This window comes from Pan troglodytes, chromosome 7, assembly GCF_028858775.2.
Source record: "Pan troglodytes isolate AG18354 chromosome 7, NHGRI_mPanTro3-v2.0_pri, whole genome shotgun sequence".
Lineage (NCBI taxonomy): Eukaryota > Metazoa > Chordata > Mammalia > Primates > Hominidae > Pan > Pan troglodytes.
In genome coordinates, this window is record NC_072405.2 from 97,608,096 (window position 1) to 97,626,147 (window position 18,052).

General features: G+C 34.9%; 1 protein-coding gene across 4 annotated transcripts in view; it reads left to right on the top strand.

Annotated features, from left to right (window-relative positions):
- Window positions 1-18,052, top strand: part of CNBD1 (cyclic nucleotide binding domain containing 1) — a 622,857-nt gene that overhangs the window by 476,443 nt on the left and 128,362 nt on the right. For all 4 annotated transcript variants that reach the window (XM_054656870.1, XM_016959647.3, XM_063817255.1 and 1 more), the window contains 2 exons: window positions 12,408-12,517; window positions 14,367-14,517. In XM_054656870.1, coding sequence (XP_054512845.1) covers window positions 12,408-12,517; window positions 14,367-14,517 — 261 coding nt within the window. The remainder of the gene's footprint in view (window positions 1-12,407; window positions 12,518-14,366; window positions 14,518-18,052) is intronic.

Genomic DNA, 18,052 nt, shown 5'->3' on the forward strand with positions numbered 1-18,052 from the left:
TCTCCCTGGAGTTTTTATGTCTCAGGCTTGCCCACACCAAGCTCCAACGATTTGTCAGTTACAATTCAGGTTTCCCTACGCTCGCGTCGTTTCCCATGGAAATTTCAGCTTATGGGTTTCTGCTCTGTTAAGTTTTGATTGTCTGTTTTGTGTATCAATCTCTCCAATTTCTGGGGCAGTGGTTTTCTCTGTGACCTCACTTTTTTTAAGGATGTATGAAGAGTTGCTGATATTTCAGTTTGTTCAGCATTTTGCTTGTTATTAAGATGAAGTGGTGACTTCCAAGCTTCTTATATACTGGATCAGGAACCATAAATCTCATTTTGTTAATTTTTTAAAGTGATGTGCTTTGATTTCCTTCTAGTTTTCTTTTCTGTATTTTTAATATATATTTCCTTTTTTCCTTTGGTTACTGTGGGGCTTACATAAAACACTTTATAGTTATAACTGTCTATTTAAAATTGATAACAATTTAAGTGCAATTACATACAATGAGTCTACACTTTTACTCTTCTCCCTTCTCACATTTTATGTTACTGATGCTGTTTATTTATTAACGTATTTCTATAATTATAATTTTTATTCATTTTGTTTTTAACTTCTATACCAAAATTAATAGTGATTTATGCATCAGTGTTATAGTATTACAGTATTCTATTTTTGTCTTTATAGTAATCTTTACCTGTGATTTTTATAATTTCGTATGCTTTCATGTTGTGGTTTAGCATCTTTTCAATTTAACTTGAAGGACTCCCTTTAGCATGTTTTGCCTAAGGCAGGTCTAGTTATAATAACCTCGCTTAGCTTTGTCTGGAAACATCCCTCTCTTTTTCATTTTCGAAGTATAGTTTTGCTGCATCTAATTATATTTGTTGACGGCACTTTTCTTTCAACACTGAATATGTTATATCTTCTTCTGACCTTCAATGTTTCTGCTGAGAAATCTGCTGATGGTGGTATGGAGGTTTCCTAGTAGGTGATAATTCATATTTTTCTTGCTGCTTTCAAAATTAACTCTGTCTTTGACTTTTGACAATTTGCCTATCAAAATCAAATTGTCTTTGATTCTATGTCTGTATGGGTGTGGAGTTCTTTTGATTTATTTTATTTGGGAGGCATTGGGCTTCCTGAATCTGGATGTCCACTTCTTTCCCCAGGTTTGGAAAGTTTTCAGCCTTTATGTCTTTACATAAACTTTCTGTTTCTTTCTCTCTCTTCTCCTTCGGGAACTCTCATAATGCACATGTTGGTCACCTTGATGATATCCATAAATCATTTAATTTTTCTTCACTCTTTTACTCTTTTTCTGTTTTTTTTTTTTTCTTCCTTTTGCTTGTTATTAAGCTTTTCTGTCAGGAAAATTTCAAATTACCTATCTTCAAGTTCACTGATTAATTTGCTTTATAAAGTCTGCTGTTAATCCCCTCTAGTGAATTTTTAATTCAGATATTCTATTCCTGAGTTGTAACATTTGATTCTTTTTTATATTTTCTCTTTATCAAAATTTTTATTTTGTTCACATATTGTTTTTCTTAGCTTGCTTATGATTATTTTGAATTTTTTGTTGGGTAACTCCTATACCGCCATTTCTTTAGTGTCAGTTTCTGAAGTTTTATTTATTTATTTATATCTTGATTCATCAGTTTTCCCATTTTTTTCATGTTTCTTATAAATATGTGTTAGTATCTGCGTATTTGAAAATACAACTATCTATCTCTTTAATTTTTCATACATACGTTCATACAGGGAAGGACTTTTATCACTTAGCCTGGCAAGAGATTCTTTGGGCTTCTCAAGCCTTTTCTTTAGATGTATCTTCTTGGACTTGTGCTTGTAAATTTCTAATTCAAGATATTTTCTATTTTTGGTTTTTACCCTTAGGCACTCATAACCTCTTGCTCTCCCTAGTGTCTGCTTCTTGTAGCACTGGTCCTCTGGAGAAGCAGAATGCTTCCCAGCTCTTTTTTTCTCAATGACACCCAGATATCTAGAGTATGCTGGGCCTCATCAGTGCTCTGAGAGAGATGAGACAATGTCTGTTCCTCTGGCAGCTCCTATCTTCTTTAAAAGTGTGAACATTGAATGTATGTTTCAGTCTTTTTTTCCATCCCTAGGGGGAAACTGGTTGCTGGGAGTTTTCTCTTAATCACGTAGTGCTGTGCTGGGGGTAGAAACACTATGACAAGAGGGTAGTGTAAACTCTTCTAATAGTCTTCTGCTATGGTTTGAATCTTTGCCATCTACAAAATTCATGTTAAAATGTTATTGCTGTTGTAATAGTATTAAGAGGTGGAACGTTTAAGAAGTAATTGAATCATGAGGGCTCCACCCTCTTTGATGGGATTGGTGCAATCATAAAAGGGCAAGCCCAATCACTCTTGCTCTCTCTTTTCCTTTTGCTCTGATCTCTTGTGAAGAAAAGTGTTTCGTGTCCTCTGGAGGATGTAGCAACAAGACATAATCTTGGAAGTAGAGAGCAAACCCTTACCAGACACCAAACTTTCTGGTGCTTTGATATTGGTCTTATCAGCTTCCAGAATTGTGAAAAAATGTGTTTCTGCTCTTTATAAATTACCCAGTCTTAGATATTCTATTATAGCAGTACGAAACAGACTAAGAATCTATGTGGTGGTTTCATGTTCACCCAGGTACAGAAGCCTCTTAATGGATTTCTGGGTTTCTTACAAACAAAACTCATCTGGGCTGGGCGCAGTGGCTCACGCCTGTAATCCTAGCACTTTGGGAGGCCGAGGCAGGCAGATCACAAGGTCAGAAGATCCAGACCATCCTGGCTAACACGGCAAAACCCTGTCTCTACTAAAAATACAAAAAATTAGCCGGACATGGTGGCAGGCATCTGTAGTCCCAGCTACTTGGGAGGCTGAGGCAGGAGAATGGCCAGAACCCAGGAGGCAGAGCGTGCAGTGAGCTGAGATTGTGCCACTGCACTCCAGCCTGGGCAACAGAGCAAGACTCCATCTCAAAAAAAAAAAAAAAGAAAAGAAAAGAAAACTCATCTGTGTACTCTTGTTGAATTAGTGTCTCCATGGGAGGAGTAAGAGTCTGGGGCTTCCTATTCCACTGTCTTGTTTGAAACCAATTTATTTGTATTCTTTAATTAGAGTATATTTCTCTCAGATACTACCTTATGAATCCGTTATTTTAAAATTATTTTAGAAAATGTAATTATGTTATCTAATTATGAAAATAATGTAAACATTATGTATACATTTGAGAAAAACTATCAGGGGAACCAGCCCCCAATATTTCAACATAGGTTCTTTCTATTTTCCCTAAGTGTCAGCCAGTCTGAGAAATAAAGAGAAAGGGTAGAAAGAGAGGTAATTTTACAGCTGGGCCTCTGGGGGTGCCATCACATATTGGTAGGGCCGTGATGGTGACCTCGAGCTACAAAATCAGCAGGTTTTTATTAGGGATTTCAGAAGGGGAGGGGGCACACGAACAGGGAGTAGGTCACAAGGATCACATGCTTCAAAGGGCCATAAAGATCACAAGGCAAGGGCAAAATTAGAATTACTGATGAGGGTCCATGTCCCACTGTGCACGCATTGTCTTAATAAACATCTTAACAGGAAACAGGGTTTGAGAGCAGAGAACCGGTCTGACTAGAATTCACCAGGCTGGAATTTCCCAATCCTAGCAAGCCTGAGGGTACTGCAGGAGACCAGGGCATATTTCAGTCCTTCTCTCAACTGCATAAGACAGACACTCCTAGAGCTGCCATCTATAAACCTACCCCCAGGAATGCATTCCTTCCCCAGGGTTATTCCTTGCTGCGAAAAGAATTCAGCGATATTTCTCCTACTTGCTTTCTGCAAGAAGAAAAATATGGCTGTATTCTGCCCGACCACGCAGGCAGTCAGACCTCATGGTTATCTTTCCTTGTTCCTGGAAAATCGCGGTTATTCCGTTCTTTTTTAGGGTGCACTGATTTCATATTGTTCAAACACACGTTTTACAGTCAGATTTCATGTTGTTCAAACACACGTTTTACAAACAATTGGTACAGTTAACACAATCATCACAGGGTCCTGAGGTGACATACATCCTCAGCTTACGAAAATGATGAGATTAAGTGATTAAAGACAGGCATAAGAAATTATAAAAGTATTAATTTTGGGAACTAATAAATGTCCATGAAATCTTCACAACTTAATTCTTCTGCCATGGCTTCAGCTGGTCCCTCCGTTTGGGGTCCCTGACTTCCCGCAACAAAAAACAGATTATAAAACGTGTAACTTATAATTATACTCTTGTCAACATCTCCTGTTAACCTTTCCTATGTGTTGTTTAGGCTTTCAATTAAGGAGCAGAGAGCTTTTGTACATTTTAACAAAGTTGAATACTATAAAGTTAGTGGAACATTTTTTCATTGCACATTGAAAAGTGAGCATATTTCTATCAGTAATCATTTTAAAAATTATTAATTTATTGGCAGTATAATATATTCTATGGGTTTTCATAATTTAATCATTTACCTTTTGATTACCATTTACATTGCCTAAAATGTCTGAAATACAGTTTTGTATACTTAATATATAAATATGTAGATATGTACCTGATTTTTTTCCTAAGAAAATTTTGTACAATTAATGGTATTTCCTCAATGTGTATAAATATATCATACTTGATACATATTATAAATTACTTCCTATAAAGGCTCTAACAACTTTTTCATGCTCTTTGCTTAGGTGTTAATTTGAGCACTAGATAGTCAATATTCTAATGTATAGAATGGTATGTAGTTTGTAAGAGAGGAAGTGTCACAAATCGTTGGGAAAAGGCCAGTAATTTTTAAAATAAAATGTGTTAGAAAATTATCTGTACAAACAGGAAAAATAATCAAGTTATTTAACCCAACATAATGTGTCAAAAATTATTTCAGATGAACTAGTTATTAATGAAATATCAATAGGAAGAAAATATGGGTAAGCAATTTTTATTCAGTTGTTCTATATACAAAATAATGAGATTAAGGGTAAAATAATAGTTTCAGAATAATCAAAAATACTATTACAAAAGAGATGTATTAAGAAGGAGTTTACAAAGTCTAATAAGAAAAACATGAACATTTCAGTTTAAAAATAGAAATGGATTTTATCATGTCATTTTAAGATTGTTTCGAAAAATAATTTTTAAAAATTTTCACTTTTTTTTACTGTCACTATTGTGTACAGAAATGAAGGTTGGGTCACCAATATCTGTATGAAATATGATTTTACATATAGTGATCGAATTCATTTGAGTTTAAGTAACCAAGATGTAATAAAATAAATCTCTTTACTACAAATGGTTTACCTGCCCCTGTGTAGACTACTTTAATATAAACCAAGCAGAATATGTCTTGAATCTAAATTAATTATTGTGAAATTAATCAGGTACATCATTATTTCACATAACGAAAAAATTAAGCATATTGTACACTTGGTACAAGTGAGTGAATGCGTTGTATGGTACCATCCATGTACTTCCTTTGACCAGTTCAATTAATAGTAGTTATTCATCTCTGAAACAATGCTGCTTATATAATTGAACTGAAATCCCTATAGGTAGTTAGGCAGTGTTAGGGTGAGGTAACTAATCAGTGTATAATATTTAAATGGACAGTTACCCTGATTAACTAGAATGTATGACTAAATATGATTACCGAAACTGAAAACGTGGAAACTTCTCCTTTCGACACAAATATGAAAATATTTTCCTTCTATTGATTTTGTGCTAGTTATAGTGCACTGTGCCGTACACATTAAGTTAGAGTATCTCTTTTGATGCTCTAACAAACTCTGTGACACAAAGTCATTTAACTACTTCAGCTAAAATAGAATTTTGATTCAGAATGTCAGGCTGAACATACTTTCCCTAGCACACAATATCTTATTGAAATGAAGCATATACACTTATCTATTTAAGTATATCCTTCCATGTGTATTTAGATTCAACATAGTGCTAGAAAAACTGAAGAGTTACATTAGTGAATCACACATATTTTTGGAACTTGGTAATCATACAATTCTTACGTTATTTGAAACATTTCCCTTTTAATGTTTCTACTTGCTTAGCATCTAATCAGTCATTTGGTATTGCTCTCTAAATCCTTTTTTGGTCCTCTACCCCTTCTGCATAGCCAGAAGTCCACCACGTATCAGTCACTTGACTTCGTTTATTTTGACTGTGGTGTCTAAATGCAATTGACTTTGGGTCAATTGTCAGTCTTTTCCTTAAAACCTTCCCTCTGACTACATCAACAAGAATCAATTTTCATTTCAGGCAATCAATAAGTCATAATTTATATAATCAACAATAATTGTTCAAAATAATGAGAAGTATCACTTAAATGGTGTCAGAATTGTAGATTCGAAACTGAACTAAGCAAGAAAATTAATGAAAGTGCAAGCTCTTTATGAAATAAACATAAAAAAGACTTAAAAATAAAAATTAAATTGGAGTATCAAAAACATAAAATTCCACCAAAACTAGTTGTGATTTCAACAGAGTATCAATAAAAATATTGATGAGTATACCCAGAGTAATTAAGTCTGTTGACCACTGAAAATAAAAAGCAGTTAAGGAGTATTTCTACTTTGCATAAAGACGTGACTATTTAATTTCTAAATTTTGATTAAAATAAACTGATATTCAAATGCATAGTTCTTTGAAATGGAAATATATTGGTTGTGTTACAGTTTCATGGCCCTGATTATAACATAAAAAGTCTTGTTATGTTTAATTTTCTTTTTTTTTTCTTTTTTTTTGTGGGGGGACAGAGTTTTACTCTTGTTGCCCAGGCTGGAATGCAATGGCGAGATCTTGGCTTACCACAGCCTCTGCCTCCCTGATTTAAGTGATTCTCCTGCCTCAGCCTCCCAAGTAGCTGAGATTACAGGCATGCACCACCACGCTCAGCTAATTTTGTATTTTTAGTACAGATGCAGTTTCTCCATGTTGGGTAGGCTTGTCTTGAACTCCCGACCTCCAGGTGATCCGCCCACCTCAGCCTCCCAAAGTGCTGGTATCACAGGTGCGAGCCACCGTGCCTGGCCATTATACTTAATTTTCTTCATAAAATTTGAGAATCCGGGTTTGAGATTTGTTTAATATTTAATTAATTTAATAATACTTTTATTAATTATATTTTTTCTAAAATTTCTATTTGGTTATTTTTTGTAATCCAATTGGCCAATTATGAGTCTCTTTTTCTTCCATAAGTGTAGTCTTATATTTGCTATTTCATCATTGTGATGTCTCTATGTATGTGTATATTTGCTACACATAGAAAGTATACATATATATACACAAACATGTATAATAGTGTGTCTGCATATATATATATATGTATGTAGACATGTTTTTAAGAGTATAGTGACTATGTGCTGATATACTAATATATTTGCTAATAGAGCATGTATTTCATTGAGAGTTTATATTCCCTAAAATAGCATCTTATTATATAGAGAGATTCTTTGAAGCTTGGGATAAGGTTAATTCATTCAGAAATAATTTATTTTCCTTTATTCCAAGCATTCAGAGTCACTAAAACCCGGTATGGTTTGAAAATGAATGTTTAGTTAAAGGATTTTATTGCCTCACAGGTGGTATGGACTCTAGCCCCAATATCATGAGTGAGAAATTTTCAGAGACTTGCTACCTTTTTGTTTTTTCATTTAATTCAGAGCCAGGACCAAGAGAGGAAAATATCTCCAGGAGCTCTTTCTCTGAGGTGGGCTTTTTCCACTTCACCCACTGAGAGTATTGCTCTTTGGGGGCTTATGTAGGAGGATTTCCACATTTGATCTTTCACACGTACTTTGCTACTGCCTCCAGGGCTTTCTTACCCACCCCCAGACAGATCTAAATGTACACTTTCTTTTTATTAATGTTTTTTGATAAATTCTGTTGCTGTTCTGCCACCTCATATAGTTTTAAATATTTTATCCAGAATTTTTAGGAGGACTACTTGGGGAAGGGTTTCAGAAAAATCTAAGCCACAATATTCTGAGCTTTTCCTTATGCTCAAGAAAACCTTTGTTTAATATTGAGATTCTTGAGAATATGCATTCATCCAACAAATATTTGTTGAGTGCCTATATGTAGATACATAAGTGAACAAAAGATAAATATCCTTGCCTTGATGGAGCTTGCATCCTAATGGCTAGAAAATATAATATACAATAAGTATAAGCAATAAACAAATCAATAACTTATACAATAAGTATAAGCAATAAACAAATCAATAACTTAGATGGAAACACACACCTTGGAGATAGCAACAGAGAAGGATGAAAAAGCTAGAAGGAGCAGTATAGGGTAGTCACGGCGATCTCATTGAGAATGTGAGATTTAGGCAAAGATTTAAAGTTGGTAAGAAAGATGAGGTAAATGTATGGTTTAACTGGTTATTGGGCTGGACATCAAATCTGGATAATCTCTTCTTCCTTGATCTGTAGGTGGCTCCATAGACCTAGCATTTGTCCTACGTTGCCTGCTGAGAAGGGGAGAATGGGGTAAATGTGGGAGCAATAGATAGTAAGAGGGGATCTCTAATACCAAATATTGCCCTTCTTCACTTTCCCTATTTTGCAGTGAGTAACCATATTCTGATAATTTCTGTGACTAATTCTATAAATATATTATTTTAGTAAGTTCTTTGGAAGTCTCTGAGGCATATTCAAAATTTAATTTTTTAATTTGTATTTCTCTAGATTTCCTCAGGTTTGTCTATAACTGTTTTCCAAATCACACATTTCTAACATTAGATAAGTGTACATTTATTTTTTTCTTATGCCAGGTGACAGGTACTTAATATACAGAGGATATTTTGTGTATAGTATTCATTCTTTAGGAGAACACCCTGTTTAAATGTGCCATAGAATTCAGAGGGCATTGTATAATTGGAAATTAATCAAAACTTCATTCTTCTCAGATGCACTTATCCTTAAGAATTTGCTCTACAGGGCTATAAATGCTATCTATATTTACCTGCAAATAAATATACATTTTTAATAATAAAGAAGTAGTGTTTAATATTGGGTAAAGTATTGATGTTTACATGGTATTCGCATTGGTATGGACTGTTACAGAGATGTAAAGCCCTTTCTAACCAAGTTATTTCTCAACATTTTTAAAGCAAACTATATATATTTGGAAGGAGAATATATTCAGAAAACATTCTCAAAAGGGAAAATAAAGTTCAAAGATAACATTAATTGGTACTATTACTTTATACTTTTCTTCCTTTAGTAGTCTATCTTTACAAGGAGAGGAATCCATTCAGCTAATGGATGTCATGCTCAAAGCTGCCTCAGCATTGTCCATCCTGAGATATATTCCTGTTCCAAACCTGTTTTGGTATGTTAGACTAGTAGGCTGAGGTTTATCTTAAAATAAGAGGATGTCCTTTAATAATCTCTCTAATCATTAGTTTCTATTTAAACTGAGACCTTCACTATCCCAGTGCTGATGCTAATAGCCAGTAGGGAATTATTCTTCTTATCGTAACTTCTTCTGGCTTAATTTAGAATTAGAATAAAATGATTTTATTAGACTTGGGACTATTTCTGGGCGTATGATAAACAACAGAAAGAAAAGGAACAAGGCCTGATGTTTAAGTTCTGTGAATCCTTCTGATGTTCTTCTTTTCCTTTGCCTTAAGATAAAATCAAGTTTGTTCTTTTCATAATGATCTAATGCTTTCAGGTCTTTCGAGTCTGAGTCTTGATAAGGGTCTTTAAATATTACTTTTAACTACAAGTTCCACTACATTTTGTAAACATAAATGAATATGACCTTGAGATAATAATAAATAAAATTTGGTCTATATAGTTCATGATTAAGTCTTTTCATTTAAAAATGTGTCATAATCCTGCAGATCATCGTATGTTATTTGTCATTTTCTATATAAGGGAGGAGGAAAGGGTATGCAAACAACATTTATCTTGATAGCATAAGTTCTTAAAAATGGAAAACATGATCAGAGGCTGAATGAGTAAAATTAGGAACAACAATCAGGGTAGGGAGTAATTGCATGATTCTGTTTCTAGTCCAAAATAGTAATATTAATATTTAAATGTTCTTATTTAAGTGTGAAGATACAATTTTTTTTTGAGGCGGAGTCTCACTCTGTCGCTCAGGTGGGAGTGCAGTGTCACGAGGTCAGCTCACTGCAACCTCTGCTTCCTGGGTTCAAGCTATTCCCCTGCCTCAGCCTTCCGATTAGCTGGAATTACAGGTGTGCGCCACCAGGCCCAACTAGTTTTTGTATTTTTAGTAGAGACGGGGTTTCGCCATGTTGGCCAGGTGGTCTCAAACTCCTGACCTCAGATGATCTGCCCGCCTCGGCCTCCCAAAGTGCTGGGATTACAGGCGTGAGCCACCGCGCCTGACCAGAATATATGATTTTTATATGTATTTGAATTCAAGTTTTTTGCCTAGGTCAGAAGGGTTTTGCTGTATTGTCTTCATTGAGATGAACATTTGCTATAGTTATCATAAAGACCATAGACAATGATTCAAGTAGCCAGTTCCCCATCTAGGGAATGAGACTGCGTCATAGATTTTGTAACAATGGTTTGGGTTTTCCAATTTTGTCTTGACTTCAACACAAAGAAAAATTCCTGTGGCCTTCTTCCTCTTTGTTGTTATATATACTTCTCTGTGACCTACATAGGGTTTGACTTTCAAGAATTATAGTAGTACAGGTCTCATAGTTAAAAATAATGGATTTCTTTAGTGCATGTTTAAGTGCATTATTTCTTTATCTATAACAATTGCTAGGAGCTTCTATGCCTTTCTTTATATCCTTGCTGATTGACTAAAAGAAGATACATAGTTTCTACTATCATATGTTTTGGTAGAAGAGTTCCTCTTACTTTTAAGAGAAAAATCTGTGAGAAAATGTTTCACATAATTCTACGCATACGTTATACTTTTACATTGTAATATAATTTTAATATCATTTTCTGCTGTAAAAAAAGACAACAGAAGAGTTACCGTAAGTTTTTATTTAAACAAAATAAATGATTGACAACAGTAGAATAACCTTTTAATTTTTTATTATAAACGTTGAAGTAACTATTACATGAGGAGAAAAAGATAGACTATCCTCATAATTATACCAACAAAATTATTGAATCCCACTTCATTTATCTTGAAGTACTTATTCCATTGTATGTTGATGTTTATTTTTTGCTGGTGGTAAATTATATTTAACAATTGTTACCGTGTTATTTTAGCCATAATTTTTAAAGAATTATGCTGTGCTCTAGTTTCTTTACTATTTTGGTAACATCAATAATTTTTATTATGTTGATATATGCTCTTTTATGCTAGAAAACAAATAGGAATGCCTTCAAGTGATCAAAAAACTTGTTTTTGATAGTTTATAAAATTATGATAAAGTTGTATATGTGTCTTTATATTTAGGTTACTACTGCTGTGTTTAACGTTTTCAGAATTAAATATTGGTATGTTTCAGATTTCATAAAGTAGAAAATATTTTGAAATACTAATTTTAATTTATATATTGCCAATTAAGTATTTAAATCATGATGATAATTTAAAATGTTATGTAGATCAAGGGATTTTTATTTTAATACGTTGATAGTTACAAAGTTATAATAGAATTCACCTTCAAATGTATCTTGGCCTTACAGTGACTTTACAAGTTTGAAAGAATAATGATAATAACATCGATTTATTGTAATAACATGATATTGTGTTATACTGTGTACCAGGCAACATGCTAAATACTTTATATGCCCCGTGTGGTTTATATAAGGCTTAAAGTAAGGACTCCTAATTAATTTTTCCATTTTAAAGATGAAAAATTTGAAGCTCAGAGGGGTTATGTCATTTATCTAAGGTGACATAGGAAGTAGCGGAATAGGTTCAAACTGAGCCAATGTGGCCTCAAAGCCCTTGTTTTAACTGCTACTATAATCAGTAGAGTGTTAGTACAGCCCAAGATATAGGCTCTGGAAAGCGAATTTTCAAATATTTATCAATATTGTGAGTTTGTTATTAAACTATCAGAAATTTCAAATGAGCCATGGTGGAAATATTTAGACCTTGGAACTCAGCAAATGCTACAGATCAAGGTTTCTTCTATATTCCCCTTTCCTTCCTGCATTGTACAGTATACTAGCATATCAGTGCATTTACTGCCAAAGTCTTGTCAGTGTTTGCAATATTACATGTATTATGTTAGAGATATAAATACTGGGCGTAATCTTTTACATCTTGTATTAAGTACTGTCTATAAACTGGAATCTATTAAGAAACTTACTATTAATAGTTATTGAATTAAATACATTAACTTTTGTTGCTAAAATATCTAAAATAATTTATTAAAGACAAGAATGTGTGAAATGAACTATCTCTCTTCTTTTCAGTGATAGTGGAAAGTGGAAATATAATTTCTTTTGTGGGTTATATTAACTCTGGATGCTGTAACATTTATAGAAGTATTATAGGATTTGTGAAACTACGATCAAATAAAGTGGTAAGATTTCAACATGTATTCTTTTTAATCAATTAATCTACTCTAAAGAATAGTGTCAGATACCTTTTCATGTACTTACTAGACATTTATTTGTATTACTTTGTGAAATTTCTATTCAATTTTTTGAAATTTTTGTGTTTGTTTTTGGTTTAGTTATAAGATATAAGAATATAAGTTGTAAGATATATTGATTTGTAGGATATACAAATGATCAATGAACACAGTAAAATATGCTTCACATTCTTATTCATTAGAGAAATGCAAATTAAAACCATAGCCAGGTACTACTACAAACATACCAGATTAGCTAAGATGCACTTAATCATTTGACCTAATTCCACTCCAGATAGTTTCTCCAGAGAAGTGAAAACATATGTCTACACGAAGACTTATATGAATCCTAGGGCTGGGCACAGTGGCTCATGTCTGTAATCCCAGCACTTTGAGAGGCCGAGGCGGGCGGATCACGAGATCAGGAGATCGAGACTATCCTGGCCAACATGGCAAAACCCTGTCTTTACTAAAAAATACAAAAATTAGCTGGGTGTGGTGGTGCACACCTGTAGTCCCAGGTACTCAGGAGGCTGAGGCAGAAGAATCACTTGAACCTGGGAGGCGGAGGTTGCAGTGAGCCAAGATTGTGCCACTGCACTCCAGCCTGGCTACAGAGCAAGATTCTGTCTCAAAAAAAAAAAAAAAAAAAAAAAAAACTTATATGAATTTTTACAAACTAAAAACTGGAAGTAGTCCACGTATCCACTGACAGTTGAATGAATAGAAATGTTACAGTATATTTATACTATGAAATGCCACATAGCAGTAAAAATAATTATGGATACTTGTAAGAATCTCAAACATACTCTGTAGGGCCAAAATGCCAAACCTGAATGAGCACGTTCTATATAATTCCATTTTTATGAAGTTCTAGAACAGGCAAAAATATATAATTATTGTGGTAGAAAAGTTAGAACTAATCATTAGTTGGTCAGGGAGACTTCAATGGAATTCAATTAAATATCTAAACTAACTTGAATTCTGCTGCACTAATCATATTCAGTGTAAAGATTTGCCATTTATATAGGTGCAAATATTCAAGTTATATTGGATTTGACTCCAGGATATTTAGTAAATGCTTTAGCCTCTTCCAAGTTCTTGCCACTTTCCTACCTGAGGGCTATATTCTCTTTTATATATCTTAGTGGTCATCAACTCCTAGCAAATCTCCCCGCAAAGGTAATTTGAGGTCTCAACATTTTCTCCAGAACCATTCATATTGAACATACTGTAGGCCCTTCTCCACAAGGTCTCTTATTTGAACCAAAATTATAGTTCCCTGAGTCAAACTCATTTTCCATGTTTCTTTTGTACTTAAACAGAAAAGACAGGGAATAATCCCTCCTTTTTGACTTAATACCATCGATTCTGGCCCTGGCATTTTCTGCTTATTTTCCTTCTTCCCTGTGGGTTCAACAAGAGTGCCTTGTGACTAGGGCTGATATAACAAACAGTGGTTGACAAAACATCTTAAATGAAACTATGCTCACAAAATGATATCCTAGATCCTTGAAATGTGGAATTAGTTCAATATTTCCTAAACATCTTTGTGGATTCTAAAGGACAATGCTTTCAATTACCTTAGATATGCCTAAGTTATCTATGAATTTACTATTGCTCTAATATAATTGAAATGCCTATGTAAGTAAATTTTTCTGTAATTTAAATACAATTGCTAATTTATTTTAAATATCATTTAGTAAAATGGTTTATGAGTGAGTTTCTGATAAAAACAATACTGATTCATTATATGGAAGCAGTTGCATTAAACATCAATAATATATTTTTTTAACAGAAAAGATCTCAAAAACTTGTTTATATGGGGAAACTTAAGGAGAAGGAGTCCTTTGGTGAGATTAGCGTCCTTCTTCAAGTTCCTTTCACGTGCACAATCATTACCAAAAAAGAAGTTGAGATGGCAATCATTGAAGATAAGGACCTATTTGGTAAATGCATAAATATCTTTTAACTGTTATACCATTTTATTGGATGAGTTCTTAAATTTTTTAAAATTTTTTCCTTATTAATCAGATGCATATTTATTAAAGTGGGGTTCACCTGCAAAGGATGGAGTATTTGCATAATCTCCTCCAGATCATTTCTCTCTTGGTGAATTTTGAAAAGGGCACATGTTTGTAGAGTGGGCTGGAAGGAAACTTCATTTTCATCATATAGAAAGAGGTGAGGACTTGATGCCGAGGTTTGATGCAGGGGCTGCCTGAGGCTTGGTATCCTGGTCCTCCAGGACCACCCTGAACTGAAGTTGGAGAATCCAGGGCAACCAGCCCTGCTCTGTGTCCTGCCCTTCCTGCAACTTGCTGGACCTCACAGCTGAAAATGGGAGCCTTGTCTCATTCTCTGTGTGAGTCCTCAGGATAATGGTATAGTAATAATAATAGCAATAATAATATTAGTCTAAGTCACACAATAGTAAGTGAAAGCATTCCATTGCAGCATAAACTATAAAGAAATATTTATGGTAAGCATTCAGGGGTACTTGGTGGATCCCAGGCAGAGACCTGGGCCTCATGAGGGTACTTTAATTCTCTAGGATTTCTTTTTTTTAAATTTTATTATTATTATGCTTTAAGTTTTAGGGTACATGTGCACAACGTGCAGGTTTGTTACATATGTATACATGTGCCATGTTGGTGCGCTGCACCCATTAACTCGTCATTTAGCATTAGGTATATCTCCTATTGCTATCCCTCCCCCTTCCCCCCACCCCACAACTGTCCCTGGTGTGTGATGTTCCCCTTCCTGTGTCCATGTGTTCTCATTGTTCAATTCCCACCTATGAGTGAGAACATGCGATGTTTGGTTTTTTGTCCTTGTGATAGTTTGCTGAGAATGATAGTTTCCAGCTTCATCCATGTCCCTACAAAGGACATGAACTCATCCTTTTTTATGGCTGCATAGTATTCCATGGTGTATATGTGCCACATTTTCTTAATCCAGTCTATCACTGTTGGACATTTGGATTGGTTCCAAGTCTTTGCTATTGTGAATAGTGCCGCAATAAACATACGTATGCATGTGTCTTTATAGCAGCATGATTTATAATCCTTTGGGTATATACCCAGTAATGGGATGGCTGGGTCCATCAGAGAAATGCAAATCAAAACCACAATGAGATACCATCTCACACCAGTTAGAATGGCGATCATTAAAAAGTCAGGAAACAACAGGTGCTGGAGAGGATGTGGAGAAATAGGAACACTTTTACACTGCTGGATGAGTTTTTTTTAAAGAGTAGAGATATTTCACAGACAAATTGGGATACTCAAGTGAGTGTTTGTATGTATATTATGTACAAAGACAACATAGCTATACATTGCCCCTTTTATAATATATTCTGAATTAATTGTACTGGTGTTAGAATATATTAGCAATATTTCAAAAGACTTTGTTTTGAAATTACTAAAATCTCTCTGCCACTTCCCAGGTTACTATTAATAGCAATGTTCCCTTCTTTTCTGGGACATCTTCTGGCTTTCATCTCTAAGGTCATTGCTTTTATGTTTTTGGTTCAGGTCAAGTATGTAATATCCTCAATGTTTAATTAAGATCAAGCATATATGAAAATCTAAGGCTGGTAGTATATAAGACTTTATCTAAAATTTTAGAGCTCTAGTAATAATAACAGAATAACAATGCAGCCACCTGTATTCAGCCCTCCAAATACTATAAATACTCAAATTGGAAATACAATTGAGTATGAAGGAGAAATGAATAGAAGCTAATAAGTTGTAACATAATAGGATATTAAAGAAAATTGTAGATATGTACAATAAAACTGGGAGTAAAGGATGAAAGCAAAGAAATTTGTAGACATTACCATGGATGAGAGGTATGCTTCAACAAACTAAATTGAAAGTTGTTCATGATAAACCATATAAGACTTGACTGAATACTCTTATCCTGAATTTCAATTATGTTTTATGTCTCTGACATGATTTGGATGTTTGTCCTTTCCAAATTTCATGTTGAAACGTCATCCTCAATGTTGGAGCTGCAGCCTAATGGGAGGTTTTTGGGTCAAGGGGATGGATCCTTTATGAATGGCTTAGTGTCCTTCCTGGGTAATGAGTGAGTTCTCACTCTATTAGTTCATGAAAGAGCTGGCTCTTTAAAAGTGTCTGGCATGTTTCTGTTGCTCCTTCTTTCACCGTGTGACACACCTGCTCCTCTTCCATTTTCCACCATGAATAAAACCTTCCTGAGTCCTCTCCAGAAGCCAAGCAGATGTTGTTGCCATGCTTGTAGACCCTGGCAAACTGTGAGCCAAATAAACTTCTTTTCTTTATAAATTACCCAGCTTCAGGTATTCATTAATGACAACACAAAACTAATACAGACGTGGGGTGTTGCTATAAAGATACATGAAAATGCGAAGCAGCTTTGGAACTGGGTAGCAAGCAGAGGTTGGAAGAGTTTGAAAGTCTCATAAGAAGATAGCAGATGAAGGAAAGTTTGAAACTACTTAGGATTTGCTAAATAGTTGTGAACAAAATACTGATAGAAATATGGATAGTGAAGGCCAGGCTTATGAGGCCTTAGATGGAAATGAGGAATCTATTGGAAAATGGAATAAAGTGTATCCTTGTTATGCCCTAGCAAAAATCTTGGGTGCATTGTGTCCATGCCCTAAAGATTTGTGGAAAGTTAAACTTAAGAGTGGTGACCTAGGGTATCTGGTGGAAGAAATTTCTAAGCAGCAAAACATTCAAGAAGTAGTGTGGGTGCATCCAACAACGTACAATCATATATGAGCATAAAAGATGACTTAACGTTGGAACTTATAATTAAAAAGGAAGCAGAGCATAAAATTTGAAAAATTCACACTCTAGCTATGTGGAAGAGAAGGAAAGTGCATTTTCTAGAGAGAAATTTAAATGCACTGTGGAACAACAACTTGCTAGAGAGATTAGCTTGACTAAAAGGGAGACAAGTGCCAGTAGTAAAGATAATGGGAGAAGGTCCTCAAAGGAATTTCAGAAATCTTGAAGACAGCTCCTCCCATCACAGGCCCAGATGCCTAGGAGGAAAGAATGGTTTGGGGAGCCAGGTTGAGGATACTGCTGCCCTATGCCACCTCAGGATACTGCTCTCAGAATCTGAGCAGAGCCATCCTGGGCTCAAACAGCCCCAGATAGAGCATGGACTACTGCTCCAGAGACTGTAAGCTATAAGCCTTTGTGGCTTCCACATGGAGTTGGGTCTGCAGGTATATGAAATGCAAGAGTGAAGGAAGCTTGCTATATTCTACCTAGATTTCAGAGAATGTATCAGAAAGCCTTCCAGAGAGAAGGCTCCTGCAGGGGCCCCACAGAGAGCCTCTATAAGAGAAGTGCCAAAAGGAAATTTGGGATTGGAGCTACCACACAAAGTCCCCATTGGGGCACTGCCTAGTGAGCTGTAAGAAGTGGGCTGCCACCCTCCAGACCTGAGAATGGTAGAGCCATGGGCAGCTTGCACTCT